Here is a 17,599-nt window from a genome sequence, read left to right on the forward strand (position 1 = left end):
GGAGGGAAATGAAGAGCAGCCTTCCTGACTGGGGAAAGTCACCTAAGAGGCCTCCCCCTGAACCCCCTGGGTAGCTCGCTGTGGGCTCTGAGACCCCAGTGCAGGCATCACCCCACCCCTGTTCTCAGGGTCCCCAGAAGGAGGGAAGGGAACCAACCGATTGTGCACTAGTCATTTATTCTCTCAACAGTCCTGTGATGATGCCCGGTGCAGAAACTGAGGCACAGAGCAGTGAGATGATGCTCCGGGGTCACTCAGCAAATGAACCCAAGGGAAGGATTTGAATCCAACCCAAGAGCAGGAAGCCCGTGTCCCTTCCTCACTCTGTACCACGAGGCCTGGGCAGCAGGGTGCCCACTGCCTGGGTGCACCACCATGGTAGGGCTCCCTGCTGCCTCCAGGGTGGTGTGTGATGGGCCTTAAGTAAGACGGGGTGCAAAGTGCCAGGCACCAAGCAGTAATTGTCAGCCCCCAGCTTAGTCCCAGGGGAGAGAAAAGACCACCCCCCCACTCCCTCCCCAGGCAGGGACCCCCTTCTGTGTACTCACCGACGCTTTCCCGGCGTCCACGGAGGGCTCCCAGGAAGGAACCAGGGCGCGTGTCCGTTTGCTACAGAGCATCAGCGTCCTGATGCAGGACGAGTCCTGGGGGAGCCCTTTCCGCAGCCTCATTTTCTCGAAGTGAAGAAGTGAAACCTGTCGCCCTGGCCGGGCTGTGGCGGGGTATCAGCTGTGCTCGGGAAGCTGGAATCTGACCCGGGCACTGGGCCTGGTCTCCATGGCAGCCGCGGATTTATTACTGGGGCCTCCACCCAGCTTGGCGGACTTTCGACTTGGAGCCGGGAGGAGAGGGACAGAACAGGAGGTTGTGGGAGCCGGGAGCCCACAGGCGACAGCCTGAGGCCCCGCGATGGTGAGTAGGGGGCTGTGTCTTCCAGCTAGGCTGCCCCCCCCCTCACTGGGGGGCGGGAGGCGCTTTCCTGGAGTCCCCTCCCTGACTGTTCTCTCTCTGCTACAGGCCAAGTTTCTTTCCCAGGACCAAATTAATGGTAGGTTGGCTTTGCTCTTTAATTAGCAACTCACAGCAAAATATGGGTCTCATTAGGCAATTTGCTCTGCCCGTTTTTTTGTTTTGTTTTGTTTTGTTTTTTTTATCGGTGGGAAGGAAAGCGGCTGGTGGGAGAGCCGGGCCCACCCACAGGCAAGGGGCCGCCTGCTGCAGGGGACACCACAGCCGAGAAGGTGGGGGTAGGGCTCAGAGGTGGAAGTGTTGCTATGACATTTGTCGGTGTGACTTACAAGTTAGGGAGATAGGAGCGGGCGCCCTGGAGGTTTTTCTCCGGGGATCTGATAGCTAGATTTGGGAGGAGGGATAGGAGGTGGAGAGTGCGGTCATTAACTGCTTATGGCTGAGAGTCAAACAAAAGGAGCTGAGAGGCAAAAGAGCCCTGGTCTGCACTCTTGGGCAGGCACTTCTGCTCTCTGGGCCTCAGTCTCCCCATCTGTGAAACGGGGATCGGCTAAGGTGGCCTCTGAGGTCACCTGTGCCCTGACAGCCAGCCTAGTTTTGGAGCATTTACTCCCCAAGTCCCCTAGCCCGCCTGCCACCCAGCCGGCCTCAGTGTTGGCACAGCACAGCACAGCGTGGTGTGTCCACAAGGCCAGGAGGGGAGATCTGGCTTACATAGAACTCAGGGGCCCGGACCTGAGCCAGGGGGTGGGCAGCAGAGCCCAGCTAGCAACTGCAGGAGCCGGAGGTGTGCTTAGGGTTCCTTGGGCAGGGATTCCAGAGTTCTAGGTCCCCGGAGCTTGGTCTAGAGTGGGTGGGTGGGTTGCAGGCTCCAGGAGAGCACCTGGTCTTAGATCGCTCGACATGCTCACCCCAAGAGGAGGCCCAGGGCAGGGACCTCTCTTGCCCAAGTCTGAAAGGCAGAATGAATGTTGACTCAAGGCTGGAGTCCAGCTGTCAGTCTCGTGAACCCCCCTCCACCAACCCACGCCTGGTTCCGAGGCTCAGTGACCTGTGGAGCTCCCAGAAGGGAAGAAGGAAATCCTCCCTTTGCATCCCAGTACCCGACACCGAGAAAGTGGCCACTAATCCTTAATAAATGAGAGATTGGGCAGATGTGGCCCGCTGGAGTGGAAAGGCCAGGGGTTTTGGAGGCAGTGACCTGGGGTCCAGTCACCCCTGAGCCTCAGTGTTCTCATCTGTGAAGTAGGGAGAATGACGCTGACTTACCAGGCTGCTGTGAGCAAGGGACAGAGAGGAGGCCGTCATACACACGACCCTGGGCCTGCCTCGGGCCGGTGTCACCCAGACTTGCTCTAACTAGCATGAGCCAGGTGGTATAATTTTAGGAGTACTCTGAGCTGGTTGTTGAAATGAGCCATTACTGAGTAATGTAGCATCAAACAGTGTTCCAATCCCTGGATCTATACAGCAAATGTTTTAAAATAGCCCTATTGCAATCAGTAGTGCTGAAGATTTGAAAGAGGGTTCAGTTTCATGAATGTAATCTGTCCAAGGGTGAGAAATAGTGTAACAGTAGCTCACTTATCAGATTTAGCGACATTACATTTATTGGGAAATAAATGTAACAGCCTTGCTGTTTTGTTCCAGCACGGGAGATCCAGTTCAGATCTGGCCTTCCAGATCTTTCGATGGTATATTTGTCAAGATGGGAAGAAAGAACGTATTTTATGAAACAGTCTATTAGGCGATGGGACTCCATTTGCCCCTAGCCCTGATGATGTCAGGGGCACCGTCCCTGTTACTGATCCAAGTGGGAGAGAAAGTTTGCCCATCTGTAGAATCTGTCTGATTCCAGGCCCCATGACCTGTGATGACTGCCTTGCAGCACTGGTCTGAAAAGCTGTCATAGGATGAGGTCTCAGAGGGCAAACTGACAGAAGACAAGGTGGGGTGGCCGTGAGAGGTCCCCAGGAAGGGCGCTGTGGGAGTTTTAAGGCCTACATGCAGGGCAGCCCCCGCTCTATCCCTCCATATAAGGTGATGGCACTGGGCCCTCTTGGAGGGAGTTAGGTTTTGCAGGAACCAAAGGCGGGATCTTAGGCCAGGCTCTGGTGCTGCTTCCCTGGGACACTTCAGTTTCTGCTCCCTGGTCACATATGTGTTCTGGCCCTCTCCGGGCCCAGGCTCTGGAAAGTTCTGAAAGGGCTAGGCCTTCCCCTTCAACCTCTCCGCAGGCACAAAGGCAACTAATTGTCTCTAAACCCCACCGGGGAGGCTGCCTTTTATTAGCAGCTCTGCTGAAATCCTAGGCTGCAAGGAGAGGCCTTAATCGGGGAACTGAAGGGGCTGAACTGGGGACCTTCCCTCCCTCTCCCCTCATCCCCTTCTGCCCTCTGGTGGCCTCTGCCTGGGAATCTGGGATCCAGAGTGGCCTCGAGAGTGGAGCTGAACTTCAGGAGCCAGGCCCTCAGCCGCCCAGCCTTCAGTTGGCCCCCTCTACACAATGGGAAGGGTAGAGGTACCACGTGGTGCATCACAGGGTCATTGCAGGATGAACCAGGCCCAGGTGAAGTGCTCAGTACTGTAAGCCACCATTTTTTTTGTTATTATTATTACAGGTAGGGAGCCTAGGGCCCAGCCTCTGAGGCACCAGCCAGGTGGTATGAGGAACAGAGGAGCTGGATGCTGAGAGGCCCCAATGGGGGGTGCACCACCCTGTGGGCCTCAGGGATTGGAGAGCCCCCCCGGGCAGCTTTTGACCAATTCTGATGGCAGCCCCACCCAGCCTGAATGGGAATCTCAGTGGTGGGGCCCAGGATCTTCCCCAGCTCCCTGCTGGCCTCACTGTGCCCTCAGGGCTGAGAGCTGGGCTCCCCTGGGCCTTGAGACTGGGTCTAGAGAAGCCTCAGCTCTGGCAGCCATTGTGTCTCCCCCAGGGAGGAAGGGTTGAGGACAGCAGCAAGCCAGATTTAGTCAGAGCCTGGGACAACGTCCCGGCAGCACCCCTTGAAGTCTTTGAGAACAGGACCAGGGCTTGTGTCAGAGGACAGCTTGAGGGTTCGGCAGCCTGGAGGCGGCGGGCTGGAGAGTGGACACAGCAGTGCCCACAGTTGTGACAATAACTGTCGCCACATAGGAGAGCCATTCTCTGCCAGGCCTTCCCTGAAGGGATTTCTGCTCCTCTCAGTAACCCGGAGGCATTATTTCCCTGGTTTCCCACATAAGCTGTCTTTGCCAAGGTGCCCTGGAGCCTGGACGCCCTGCTGTAGATTCCTGGTCTCCATGGGCTGGCCCTGGAGGGTAGGATTGCTTTCCTCTGGTTTTATTCAGTTAGGGAGGGGGAGAAAAGAGAAGAGAAAAGAGAAGGAAGGGAAGAGGGAGAGGCAGGAAGGGAGAGCGAGGGAGGAGACAGAAGGGAAGTCAGGAGAAGGAGGGTGATAGGGTTGCCAGATAAAATACCGGACACCCAGTTAAATCTGGATTTCAGATAAACAGCAAAAACCTTTTAGTATAAGTATATCCCATGCAAAATGTGGGATATACTTATACTAAAAACGTATTCACTGTTTATCTGAAGTTCAGTTTAACTTGGCAGCCCTGTAATTTTTTTTCCTTAAAAAATTCTTATTACTCTATTTTTGAATAGGCAGGATACACATAGTTAAAAAATAAGTAAAAAATATACCCAGTGTAAAGTTTCTCTCCCATTCCTATTCCTCAGTCTTCCATTTTCCTTCAGGCAATTTTTCCAATTATTTATATCATTAAGTGGTATTTCTCTCCCTTTCCCCCGTTATTTATTTTAACACAAATGGCAGCATATTAGATGGACTATTATGTCCTTTGCCTTAGTCTTACTTAGCTCTGTTCTTGGAGATTGTTTTGATTTGTGTATATGATTCTGCTTCATTTTTTTTAAACAGCTGCAAAATAGTCCATGCTATGACTATAATGTAACATATTTAGCCAATCTTCCATTGATATATAGTTAGGTTGTTTCCAATCTTCTACTATAACAAGCAATGCTACGACAAATATTGTCACAGAATAGCACAGACAACACAAGACGCACTGAAAGCAGAAAGCCCCTGGTGCATGTCTAGCAGGATGTACATGGTCATCCTAGATTCTTTGCAACACGTGGTGTGTTAGATAGATGTTAGTGTGGCCCTCAGGATCCCCATCTCCTAGTAATCATGTTCCAGTATGATCCCCTACCCCTGAGTGTCGGTGGAAACCGTAACTTGCTTCTAGTCAATAGGATATGGCAGCCCTGTATTTTCATTTGCTGTATCTGGCAACTCTAAGAGGGGAGGAGGAGAGGGAGTCAGCAAAAGGAAGGGGGAGGGAAGGGAAAAGGAGGACAGAGAGGGCATGGGGGTGGAGAGCAAGTATGTGCGGCTGACTCTCTCTTCTGGGCTGTGCACAGAGTACAAGGAATGCTTCTCCCTGTATGACAAGCAGCAGCGGGGGAAGATAAAAGCCACTGACCTCATGGTGGTGATGAGGTGCCTGGGGGCCAGCCCGACACCTGGAGAGGTGCAGCGGCACCTGCAGACTCACGGGATCGGTGAGTGGGTGCTTGCCGGAGGGGAATACACTATCTGGGCTGGTGGGTGGGCCCTGAGTCCCGCAGCTCTGGTCCTGGGGAGGGGCCCAGCAGGGGGTGGCCCAGAGGGTGGGGGTGTGAACAGCTCAGCCAGTGGAGGGGCAGGTGGGAGTCAGAACTCACCAGCGCTAGCTGTGGAGACATCTGGCCAGGGGTACAGTGTATCCCTCAGGCTTCCTTGAATCCTCATAGCAACCAGTGACCCCCCCCACCCCCACCCCATCTCACACAGAGGACCACGGGATCTAGACGTTCCAACTAGGTCATCACAAACCTGCCGTACAGATATGGCTAACAGCGATCCCCCGTGTCTCCCTTCGCTGAGTACTTGTCACGTGCTTAGCTCGAACAACTGTGAAGTAGGCATCATCCTGTTTCATAGGTAAAAACCAAGGGTCAGAACCATTAGGTAACTTGCCCAAGTTCTTAAGCCAATGGTGGAATCAGGGTTGGGACCTGATTCTTCTTCCAAAGACTGACCTCCTAAAAATGATGCAACACTCCGAGAAAAACGGTAGAAGGAAACCCACCCAAGATGCTACCAAATTGTTCTCTCTGGAGATGGGATTAGGGATGATTTGTATACCCTTTATTGTTGTTTCTTGTTTGTTTGACAGTGGGAACATATAGGACTTTGATAACTAGAAACAAGTTTTTTTTTTTTTTTTAATTTATTTTTGGGGGGAAGGGCACCTGGGTGGCTCAGTCAGTTGAGCATCTGACTCTCGATTTTGTCTTGGGTCATGATCCCAGGGTCGTGGGACTGAGCCTGCCATCAGGCTCTTCACTGAGTGTGGAGTCTGCTTAGGATGCTCTCTCTTTCTCCCTCTGCCCCTCTCCCCCACTTGCACATGCTCTCTCTAATTAAATTTACAAAATTTATTTTTTAGGGCCGCCTGGATGGCTCAGTCGGTTAAGCGTCCGACTTCAGCTCAGGTCCTGATCTCACAGTTCGTGAGTTCAAGCCCCATGTTGGGCTCTGTGCTGACAGCTCAGAGCCTGGATCCTGCTTCGGATTCTGTATCTCCCTCTCTCTTTGCCTCTGTCCCACGCATGCTCTCTCTCTCTCTCTCAAAAATAAACATTAAAAAAATTTTTTTTAATTTGTTTTTTAAAGAAATAAAAATAAGAAAACCCAAAAAGAGAGGTGTCAGAGGCCAGGATGGATGTTGCACTGGTAGCTGGACACACAGGAAGGAAAGACTGGCCCAGAGGAAGGAGGTAGACCGGAAAGAGCACTTGACCTGGAGCCCAAAGGCCTCAGTGTCTGCACCTCGTTGCTCGTCTTGCAGATGGGTTCGCACCACCTGCTAGGGTTACCCTGGGGTCCCAGCAGAGCATACCTGTGGCAGCACTAGGAGCCCATCCTGGAGGCAGGCCTCTGAAGATCTGGAGCCTGGTGATGGGGTGCTTCGTGACTGAGATCCCCTGTTTCCAGCTCTGAAGGGGTGGTGGTTTCCTTTGGCTTCTGTCTCCTCCAAACAGGAACTTGTGGTGAGGGGAAGTTCTGACTTCCTGCACTTGTAGCTGGCCAGGGCCTGGGCTGAGGGGCCCAGGCGCGCCTGGAGGAGGGGCCTGGGCTGGGGAGCCTAGGCCAGAGGCTGCAGTGAGGAGAAAGGCAGGTGAGCGGGTGGGACTGGGGCCTGAGGTTCCAGGTGGGTCACCTGTGCGTCCTTGCGGATGTACTGCAGTGGCTGCAAGCATGGACGCATGGGGTACCTCCCTCCAGTTCAGGGCAGGAGGGAAGCACCCGGAAGAGGGGCAGAGGAAGTGTGCTCCATCCTGGTCCTGCCACTGCTCTGCGAGATGACCCCACGCTCTGGGGCCTCTGTCTCCTTAGTGGGCAAAATGGGCAATGGTAGCCATGGTCACTGAGGATTACTGGGAGGATTGAATGAGGCAGATCCATGGTGGGATCTCAGCCGCATCCTCACTATAACACCAGCACCATCACGGCACTCCCTGAAGTAGGTGACCCTTGAACTGGCCATAAAGACTTGGGCAGGGGGCAAGTTAGCTCTTCTCTCCCTGCTCAGTCTGCTGTGTTTGTGGGTTTCCCAGACAGAAACGGGGAGCTGGATTTCTCCACATTCCTGACCATTATGCACACGCAAATAAAACAAGAGGACCCAAAGAAAGAAATCCTCTTGGCCATGTTGATGGCAGACAAGGAGAAGAAAGGCTACATCATGGCGTCCGAGCTGCGGTCAAAACTCATGACACTGGGGGAGAAGCTCACCCACAAGGAAGGTAAAGGCCTGGGTCCCTCCTTCCTAACAGCAGGGGAGGATTAGGGAGTTGGGGGAAGGACACCACGCCGGCAGGACTGTGCACACACCGCATTTGATGCATGCCCCAGACGGCTGCTCAGTGAACTCTGGAGCCCAGGGGAAGAACGAGGGGGCCCAAGAGTGACAGAGGAAGTCTGCCAGGGTGAAGGGAAGACCCGGGGAAACCCAGCCCGGATCTACTTGGGCCTTACTATGGGCCTTCATTTAGTGCTCACGACAGTCCTGGGGGCATTAGTGGCCCCCTTACACTGCTAAATGGTGACATGAGTGACTGGCGGGTAACAGCTAGTTGTTGAATGCAGGTCAGTTGGACACATGCACGTCCCCCGAGCCTCTTTCCCCTTGCCAGGGTTGTCTTCTGAAGTTGTCGCTAATGCCAAGAGCTTCCAAACTGAGATGCTACTCTGCTCCCTCTCCTCACGACTCAGCCAGCTTTAAGAGCTCATCCATAAGGAGCGTCCGTGGTGGCCTTCACCTGGCACCTTCTAGCAGCTCAGTGTGCCTTCCTACCTCAGAGCAGGACAAGGGGCCAGGGTCTTCTGGGAAAGCCCTTTGGACGCTCTATGGGATGACCCCAATGCTGGGCCATCCGCTGGCAATCTTCCAGCCTAGCCCCTGGGCCCTGCCACACCAGCCATCCCAGGCTGGCCACCAGAGGCTGGCATCTCCAGTTAGGCCGCTGGGCCTGCCTGTGGTGGGGCCGGGAGGGCTGGGCTAGGACACAAGCAGGCCGGAGGAAAAGGCTTCAGTAACCGTGGACCTTTTAGCCTTTGGCTAAATCATAAGGGACCAGCGGAGGCGTTGCAAGGTTTTGGTTTGAATTAGATTGGACTCCTGGTCCCCCCCCCCCCCCGCCCCCATTTGCGGGACCTCAGATGAGTTTCTTAACCTCTCTCACTCTCCTCAGTTTTTTCCCTTTGGGAAACAATGTTACAATAGACAGTCCCTCAGATCCTCCCAAGAGCTAACATTCTGTAAAGCAGTCTACTTAAGATTTTATCCGCAGTCACTAAGGCACAGCACATTTAAAAATAGCGCTACAGACGGCAGATTCAGCTTTCCCCCGCTTTTTCAGGCTGCCAGCTATCACGATCCCATCTTTCACTGTAGCTGTGTTAATGTGAACCGGGGAAAAACATGGGCTCTCCTTCGCTCTCAGGCTCTGAGGACACCGCTCGGCCTTTGATGTTCCAGGCGGCGTGTTGGCAGAGGGGGCCGGCTGGGACCTTAATTCTTACGGTTAATGATCTCAGTCTAAAGCAACACCATGGCCCCCAAACTCACACGCATCTTGTTTGTTTAACCAGTGAAGTGACATTTCAAACAAACTGGTGATGTGTTCCAGACAAGCGGGAAGCCCGATTTCCCTTCCTCTCGTTGTGGGAGAGAGGAAAGATGATACTAGAAGTAGGAATCTTTTACCCTGGATGACTGAAAGAAAACCTTCAATTTTATTAAGAAGCATCCTCCAAACAGCTGGAGAAGGCTGCCAGGAAGGCCTCCATTCGAAGGCCTGGGACAGGCTTAAAATTTCAGCACCCTGGTTCTTTATGGGGTCAGAGGGACCCACCGCTCTACCCAGAAGGCATCATCAGCACTTGGCCGTGAAGTGCGGCCCCTTCTCTGGACAGGAGAAGGCTTCAGTGCTTGATGTCGCAAGCTGGTGTTGGGCCTGTCCACTGGGAAGGTCTGAACCAAATGGCTGATGGGTAGAAGCTTCTTCAGGAAACAAGATAAATTACAGTCTCCGCAACATTCTAAACATACTCAGAATTACCATCAGCTTAGGCACACAGCAGAGTAATTACGTTTTAGGGGAGGATGGACGGTTGAGCAGAGAATCACGGGCTATTTCCCAACTGCCCAGAATTATGTGTCGGGGACATCTAGTGCCAGGGAAGTTGACACAGGGCAGGGAAATGGTTTTTGCAAGAGGATGAGGATGGCCCAAAGAGCCAAAGGTAGGCTGGCCCCATGAGGCCAGTGTGGAGAAACGTAAGCCGAAATGGCCTTTCTTGCCAACATCTGGGACAAGCTAGTATTTTGTCTGAGGAATCCAGAACCAGAAGAAACAAGTAAATGATTTTTTTTTAGCAATGTCAGAGAACAATGACAGTTTTGTATACTATGAGCTTTAGACACAGTTGAATTTATTTTCTCTCATACTACCCCCATCCCTAAACACACACGTCTTAAAAGAGAGGTGATGGTGGCCGACACCACTTGTCACCAAGTCCCTTCTTAGGGTGGGGCATGCCAATTTGGAAGGGAGAGCTGGCAGGCCAAAGCCAGGGACAGGGTGGCCCAGGATGGGGCTGCTGAGGCTGTCTGTTCTGCTGGGAGGCTGAGAGGGTGGGCTATAGGAGGTAAAATCCACATCAACCACTTCTGGAAATACAGGCACAGGGGTCAGATATTTTTCTTAAAAAAAGATGAAGAGAAAAACAAGCACAAAGTGGCTTCAGTGGCTTAATCCTCACTTAGTACACCTCCTTACCCTCTATCCTGGCCCCTGCAGAAAGCCTGATTAGCTCAAAATTGAATCAGTGGCCTTCAGGGACAGGGGATGGGTTGTCCTGTTCTGTTCACTAGTTTATTTCTTAGTCTACAGGAATGGTCCATTGGACACAAGGGAAGACCTCTGGGGAGCCTCAGCCCCCCAGTAATTGACTCGATGTGCTATCATGTAACACTATGGCCAACCTGAAAAATTAATGTGATTTTTTTGCAGTGGACGATCTTTTCAGGGAAGCAGAGATTGAACCAAATGGCAAAGTGAAGTATGATGAATTTATCGACAAGATCACCATCCCTGTGCAGGACTACTGAGCGAAGAGGATGTGAGGGAGCCTCCCCCTGGCCCTGGAGATGCAGACTGAGGAGCTTCTGAAAAGAAAAGTGTTCCGTTCCCTCTGGGGAAATGGTGAACACGGCAGCGGGGTGACATGACCCGACGGTACCAGAGGGTAGCTTGGCTCTGAGACTAAAGGATCTCAGCCGTGGCATCAGCAGGCCTTTAATAAAAAGATTTATACTGATTTTAATAACTACCATTAGTCCAGCCCTTTATAGCATCGAAAGAGCCCAAGGTTTGGAGTTGGGCCTGGGTTCCAGTTCTGACTCTGCCATTTGCCAAGTTATGTGACTCTGGACTCTGGGTAAGTCATTTCACCCCCTCAAAGCCTCAGCTGGATTCCTAAAGTTAGATTCCTACTTCTTACCTCACAGAGCCCCCTGAGGATGGTCTGAAATAGTGGCCTGAAACCGCCATTGCCAATCGCAGAGCACTGTGCGGTCCTGAGTTACCATGCGGGTGGGTCTCCTAAAAAGGACAATCTACCAAAAGACACTATTCTGTATTTGGGTGCTGGAACCATCTTCCACGTTTCCAAGGCAAAGCCAGTGCTAGCTGAGAACCAGCATCAAGCAAAGAGCTAAAACAAATGAACGAAAGATCATGGTTAACATTTCTTGTGGCACCACGGGGCCGCTTACAAATTCTTATTCCCAGCTCAGCACATAGTGACACAGTTCGGGATATTCATTCATAAACACAGACCATAGAGTGAAAACCGTCGTGTTAAAACAGGGCGGCATCGGCTAAACAGCAGGAAAAGTGATCTGGCTTTACAGCCCACACCACAGGACATCAGATGTGACACGTTGCATTCATCAGGACCCCGCAGAGCTTGAGAGGAGCTCCCGTCTGAATTTCGAGCTCTACTGTTATCTGAGAGGGTCACGGCACTAGGAGGGGTCGGCTCAGGTGGGCCAAATTGATCATGGCTTCAAGCCATTTCCCCCCAAGACTAATGGCAAGTGATGAGGGGAGCAACCGGCCATGGCTGGGACACAGCGAGAGCCCTGCTGGGACCTCTTCCAGCTGGAGATTTTTAAGTGACTCATGTACCCAGGAGGTGCCAGGCTGGCGCTGCCCGTGTGCTCAACAAATTTGTGGATCCACTGGCAGTGTCAGCACAGCCCTAAAAAGGGCTGGAGTCACACACTAGCATGTTTAAGCCGGGGCAGGGCAGAGCTCTAAGTACAGGGATTTTCATCCTTATATGTATCAAAATTGGGCTCTGGGGGCTTGTGGCTTTTTAATGGCACCTTAGTGGCCAAAGCAAAAGAAAACTAAATTCAGAGGGAGGTGTGTCTTTTGGGAGGTTACACAAAACACAAATCTAAGGGCTAGGCACAAGGGAAACTGCAAGGGACAGATCGGTCCCCGTGTTACTGCAACCATCTCCCGATGCTGTGGCTTCAGACCTAACCAAGGTCATTTTCCGAGCACTCTTGGGGGCAGGCAGTAAATGGCCCCAACACCAAGTAGGTGAACTTGTGACCATCTGGCTGGGGAGCCCAGGTTCACATGGTGCAGGGGCACATCCAGGATTTGCGAGGCCTGAGGCTTATACAATTCGATGGCCTTCTTTTAAGAATACATGAAGAGAGGGGCGCCTGCGTGGCTCTGGTGGCGATCTCGCAGTTCACCAGTTCCAGCCCCGCATCAGGCTGTGCTGACAGCTCAGAGCCTGGAGCCTGTTTTGGATTCTGTGTCTCCCCCCACCTCTCTCTGCCCCTCCCCGACACACACTCTGTCTTTCTCTCTCTCAAAAGTAAATAAACATTAAAAAAAAAAAAAAAAACCACACATAAATAAATATACAGAATTGCTAGGGCTGTTCCCAGGGCCCTTTTAGAGGCCAAAGCAAGTTGGGGGGGGGGGGTGTTGTGTGTATGCTGGTGCTTAAATTTTGTTACCTGAAGGCTTCTCTGCGGTACCCCATTGAGAACTGCTACATTTCACTTTCAGCCAAGGCTTAGGGGTCCTGGCCCCACATCTCTTTTTGACTCGTCATGGACATGAGGAAGCAAGTCCTGCACAGCCAATCTGGAATACCACGGATGATACAGCAGATACCTAGGAGTTAGATAGGACAGGAAAGGAAGTTCTGGGCTAAAATAATAAACAAGGGTACTTCCCCTCCAAGCTTTTTAAATGTTTGTCACTGAATGGTCCCAGGATGGTTTTAAAGCAAAGTTTTATTAATCTCATTTTCCTACCAGGAAGTATCGCTTGCCCAAAGCCCCTGAGTGGCTTGGTCGCTAGAGCCTGGGCTCATCTGCACCGACTCCGTGTTCCTAATTCTGGGTGTTCAGTGGCTAGGACTCCAAAACCCTGTGACTCGTTCTCACTGAAACCTCTACCCCAGGAAAGGCCTTCTCTTACTACCCCAAGGCCGTTTCTTGTTCGTTCCTGAAATCCCAGTTGGTTTACCTAGCACCTAGCGTTGTTTACAAAAACAGGCCACACCTCTCTTAGCACTCAAACTGCAGATTATCAAATAGATTTAAAACTAAACAGATGCTGTGGTTTCAGTACAAAGCTTGCCATATTTCAGTAAGAAAGGGGGAATGATGGCTGTATATGCATTACTTACCTCAAAGCATGTTGCAAGGGAATTAACTGCCATGCTTTGAAATCTCTGGATGAATGGTGCTCTGAAACACCAAGCATTATCAGTTTTCTTACGGGGATGGTCCCTTGCATACCCACAGTATATTTTACAGAAGACAAATTAACTGAAGGCTTTTCTTTTATTACATCTAAAGAGCTCTACATAAACAGGTAACATTCAATAGGTAAACAATTTTTTTCCAATGCATGTAATAAATATTTTCACTTGGTACTTTTATACAAACTGACATTGGTCTACTATACATTTTTAAAAGCCATTTTACTGGTTTGGCATGCGGTATGGAAATTCTAAGAGAGAAAGTTTTAAGGCAATGAATCACAGATTTAAGTTCATGGAATTTATGGTAACTTTTATATCTGTTTATATACATTTCCCCTTTGTTAATTAAACAATTAACAGCAGCACACTCTGGGACCACCAGCTATTCTCCCTCCCTCTTTCTGAAATCTAAGCTTTGTGGTTTTTTTTTTTTTTAACTAAAAAACAGAATTCAACAAGTATTGATAAAACAAAATTCTTACTAAAATAATTTTAAATGTGCTTTAAAGTTCTGAAGATCTTGAAGTGTCTTATGGATTTAAACTTGGAATTGTTTAAAAATGTTCTTTCCACAATTAGTTTAAAATTGGGATATATGTTCATTGTTTCAGACATTTGACTCAAAGGAAAATCTGCCAAGAAATCACATTTAACAGAAGCTTAAGTGCAATCTTTCCTAAGTCAGTAACGATACAGAATTGTGATAATGTCTAAATTAACAGAAGAAAAACTTTAATGCTCAAAATAAATTAGTCAACCAAGTGTGGCACGATTAAGGTCAGATTGTTTTTAAAAAGACGTGTCCAATAATGCCCACAAGATAATTAAAAGCCACTTCAACCCTGCTAAGTCAAATAGCTATTTTATCAAAAAATACAGAGTACTGTACAGAAACAGAAACATATGTGCACCTACTGGGAAAGCCCACGGCAAGGGGATGGTGGCAGCTTGCCTAAAGATTCTGGGAATCGCTCTTCGTCCACAGACAGCATGTCAGTGTTGGCGTGGGGTGAGGGTGGGTTAAGGAAAAAACCAATGAAATGCCTGTGCACTTTTTTTTTTTTTTTTAACTTAGAAGATAACGGTGCAGGGCATGACTCTACCAATAACGACTACCGATCAAAACAGTCTGATGGACCAGTGTTGACCAAGAGACCAACAGAGGGATAGCTACTGCTACTGCGACACTCTGGCAAGCCAACGACTGAAAGAAACAAACTCCTTAGAGTGGAATGAACTAAAATCGAAAGACAATCGAATGGTTCGTTTCTCCTGTGGAGACATGACCAAAGCCACTAGACAGACATTTCTTTCTCCCTATTTATTACCTGTTCTTCCTTTAGTCTGGTATAATGCAGGACACTGAGGGAAACTCACCATCCCCAAACCTCAGCTGAAGGAAGGACAGGGATGGGTTTTCAACTGGATCATTCAGAGTTTGGGATTCAGCACTACACACAAAGTTATTGATCAGAATTTTGAGACCACTAACAACAATGACAGAAAAACAAAGAAAAGAGGATACAGAAAACTATTCATTTTAGGTAGCTGAATTAATAGAAATGATGTTTCCTATTACAGTGTGAAATAAGAAGCAACACCCCACAACTTGAGTGATTTCTATCTCAGTCTGAATTTAGACACAAATTATGGTACTCTTAAATCTTAGCCTAAGTTAATATGGCAACGAGCGTTCTGAAAGAGTTTACTCACCATAAGAGCAGATTTATTAAAACACTAATTCCTGTTTTCACCGACAATGAATCTTTTGTTTTTATTGCAAATTGTTTAGTGACTATAACTCAGCCATGTGTGTGTGGATACACATGCGTAGGGGAAGACTATTAACTCACGTGTCACTCACACACACTTGTCTATAAATACATATATACACACACACATATACATATCAACACCAACTTGTTTTTCAAAATTCAAGTCAACAATTTAGTGGCAGAGAGATGCTGTAATAACAGGTATTATTTTTAGATGCCACACAGTCATGTGAACCGTTTTTATCATACAACTGAAGATACAGCCATCTTGAATTCTACCCGGATAAAGCAGGTCATTTTGTTACCATTGCAAGGTTGAAGCGACACTTTTATACACAAAGGTGGTCCTTCCTTCACCAACTCTGAGAACATAAACAGTCGTGATATAAAAATCCAGGCTGGGAAACTGGTAAGCGTTACGCTCCTTCCTCCATCTTTTCTGTTAAACTGGCTAAACCCCTCCACATCTTCAGGTGCTCCCCGAAGGACAAGATACCTTCTCTGATGAGGATTCTGGAACACAAGTAGAACCACCTTCCTTCCCTCCAACCCACACTCATCTCCTGAAAAACAGTTCTCACTATATTTACATGTTCCATTATTAATAAGATTAGATTGATCCATGAATTCTAAAAAAAAGAGAGAGAAAGAAAAAAGAAAAAAGGAAACAATATTGACTTTCCTATGTCATGCGTGTCTTTAAAAGGTGAAGAAAAAATAAAACAAACAAGACAGCGAGGCTAAGAAGTTCACTCAGAACAAGGGAGTAAATTGACTAAGACTCAAGCCTATTTTGCATTTTAACTGTTTATCAGTGGATTTCTAGACGGACGTGTGTGGTGCACTGTATTTTCCAAAGAGAATTTACTTTTAGGGTAATCGACTGTCTTGCTTTCTTTTTTGAAGCGATGTAACCTTACCTCTGTCAGCTGCACAAGACACCCAACAGGGCTTTTGAAGCTATTTTTACTTCCTACTTTGGCATGAAGATCTTCGTGAAAACTTGTTACCCCGTGGCCAAAAAGGCAGGTGTTCACAGACTTGGTTTAAATACATAATACTGGCAATCCAAATTTAGAAGAAAGAACTAGACTAAAGTGTATTATTCACAGGTCTGCCAAGCCTCCTCCTTTATCCAGACAGCTTTACTCCAAATCTCTAGAACATATTCTCAGGGGGTATCTAGCAAATAAGAGAGAATATGTGATGGGGAACATGCAACTGGGACAGCAATAAAGATGCTCATACGGGAGTTCAAGACCTTCAAAGCACTTTGAGAGAAGCAGGCAACTGATTTATCAACTGAATGCAGAAAACTCGGGAGGAGAAGGAACAGTAACGACAGAAAAATATACACAGACACACACACTGAACACACACACCCACGAGCTATGTCCTGAAAATACACAGGGAATGCAGTGGGACAGATGAGATTTATAATTTAAGGCTGAATAAAATATGCACACGCACAAACAGAATCCAAGTCTGTCCTTTTTAGAAAATGGAAATTAAAACGATCTCCCCCCAGCCCCCTCCCCACAACAAAGAAAAGCCCACAATTTAAAACTTCATACATGCAATTCCTTTTCTGTTATTGCAAATAAAATAATGCCATTGAAGTAAAATAAAACCAAAACCATAGGACAAATGATGAAAAAAAAAAATCTTCAGAATCCAGAAAAAAATGAACTGAAGGTGGTTTGTGGGTACTTTTTTTTTCTTTTTTTCTTTTCTTTCCTTTTTTTTTGTTTTTTACAAGTGTTTTATCAGACAGGCAGTCTTAGATTTATATACAAAAGTAAAACTGAAAATATAGTTTTGTTCTCTGTACATTTCTTTTAATTTTTTCCCTAAAAAAAGGAAAAAAAAACACACTTGTGTACTTTTCTAAACAGAATAAGGTAAAACATAGCACAAAGTTCTCTTCTTTCTGCCAAGTTCATTTAATCTGGGGTAGGGGTGGGAGCAGCAGGGGCGAGGGAATCAGTCCAACGAGATGATGTCTGGGATGATGCCGAAGATGGACGCCGTGTCCGCGCTGCTCCTGTTGGCAACGGTGTGGCTGTGGCTCTCCCGCAGGCTGTTGGAGGACACGAGGCTGCTGTTACTGCCACTACTGCTTCCATTGGTGGTTGGCAGAGAAGTACTGCCTCCTGCACTTAACTGATCGAGAAACATCTGTGAGGAGGTATACGGAAAAAACCGAGACGAGTGTAAGAGGTCTTGATCATCGGAAACCGCTGCTGCGGCGGCAGCAAGGAGGGAGGTGTTATAATGCTGGGGAGGGAAGACAGAAGACAAAACACCCATCAATTCTAAATTCATAGACCTTCTCAGCAGAACAAAGTCCTCAACTTAATACATACTGCATATCTGGTATGCCTGAAATATCTACTGCAACATTTCACAGTCAAATGGCCGTATGTAATG

General features: G+C 48.8%; 2 protein-coding genes across 7 annotated transcripts in view; one reads left to right on the forward strand and one right to left on the reverse strand.

The window, feature by feature from the left end:
- Positions 1 to 662: 662 nt before the first annotated feature.
- CALML4 (calmodulin like 4) lies at positions 663 to 15,154 on the forward strand. The gene is given in 6 exon segments (XM_043554069.1): positions 663 to 912; positions 1,018 to 1,048; positions 5,402 to 5,542; positions 7,643 to 7,831; positions 10,604 to 10,712; positions 14,470 to 15,154. Coding segments are annotated over 5 exon segments (594 nt in total). The 5' UTR covers positions 663 to 777; the 3' UTR covers positions 10,702 to 10,712; positions 14,470 to 15,154.
- Positions 13,455 to 17,599, reverse strand: part of PIAS1 (protein inhibitor of activated STAT 1) — a 125,966-nt gene continuing 121,821 nt past the window's right edge. For 4 of the 6 annotated variants that reach the window (XM_043554061.1, XM_043554059.1, XM_043554060.1 and 1 more), the window contains exon 14: positions 13,455 to 17,446. In XM_043554061.1, coding sequence (XP_043409996.1) covers positions 17,153 to 17,446 — 294 coding nt within the window. In that variant the 3' untranslated portion in view covers positions 13,455 to 17,152. The remainder of the gene's footprint in view (positions 17,447 to 17,599) is intronic. The other 2 variants (XM_043554063.1, XM_043554064.1) reach the window with 2 other exon arrangements.

Source organism: Prionailurus bengalensis, chromosome B3 (genome assembly GCF_016509475.1).
Source record: "Prionailurus bengalensis isolate Pbe53 chromosome B3, Fcat_Pben_1.1_paternal_pri, whole genome shotgun sequence".
In the NCBI taxonomy this organism is placed as follows: Eukaryota; Metazoa; Chordata; class Mammalia; order Carnivora; family Felidae; genus Prionailurus; species Prionailurus bengalensis.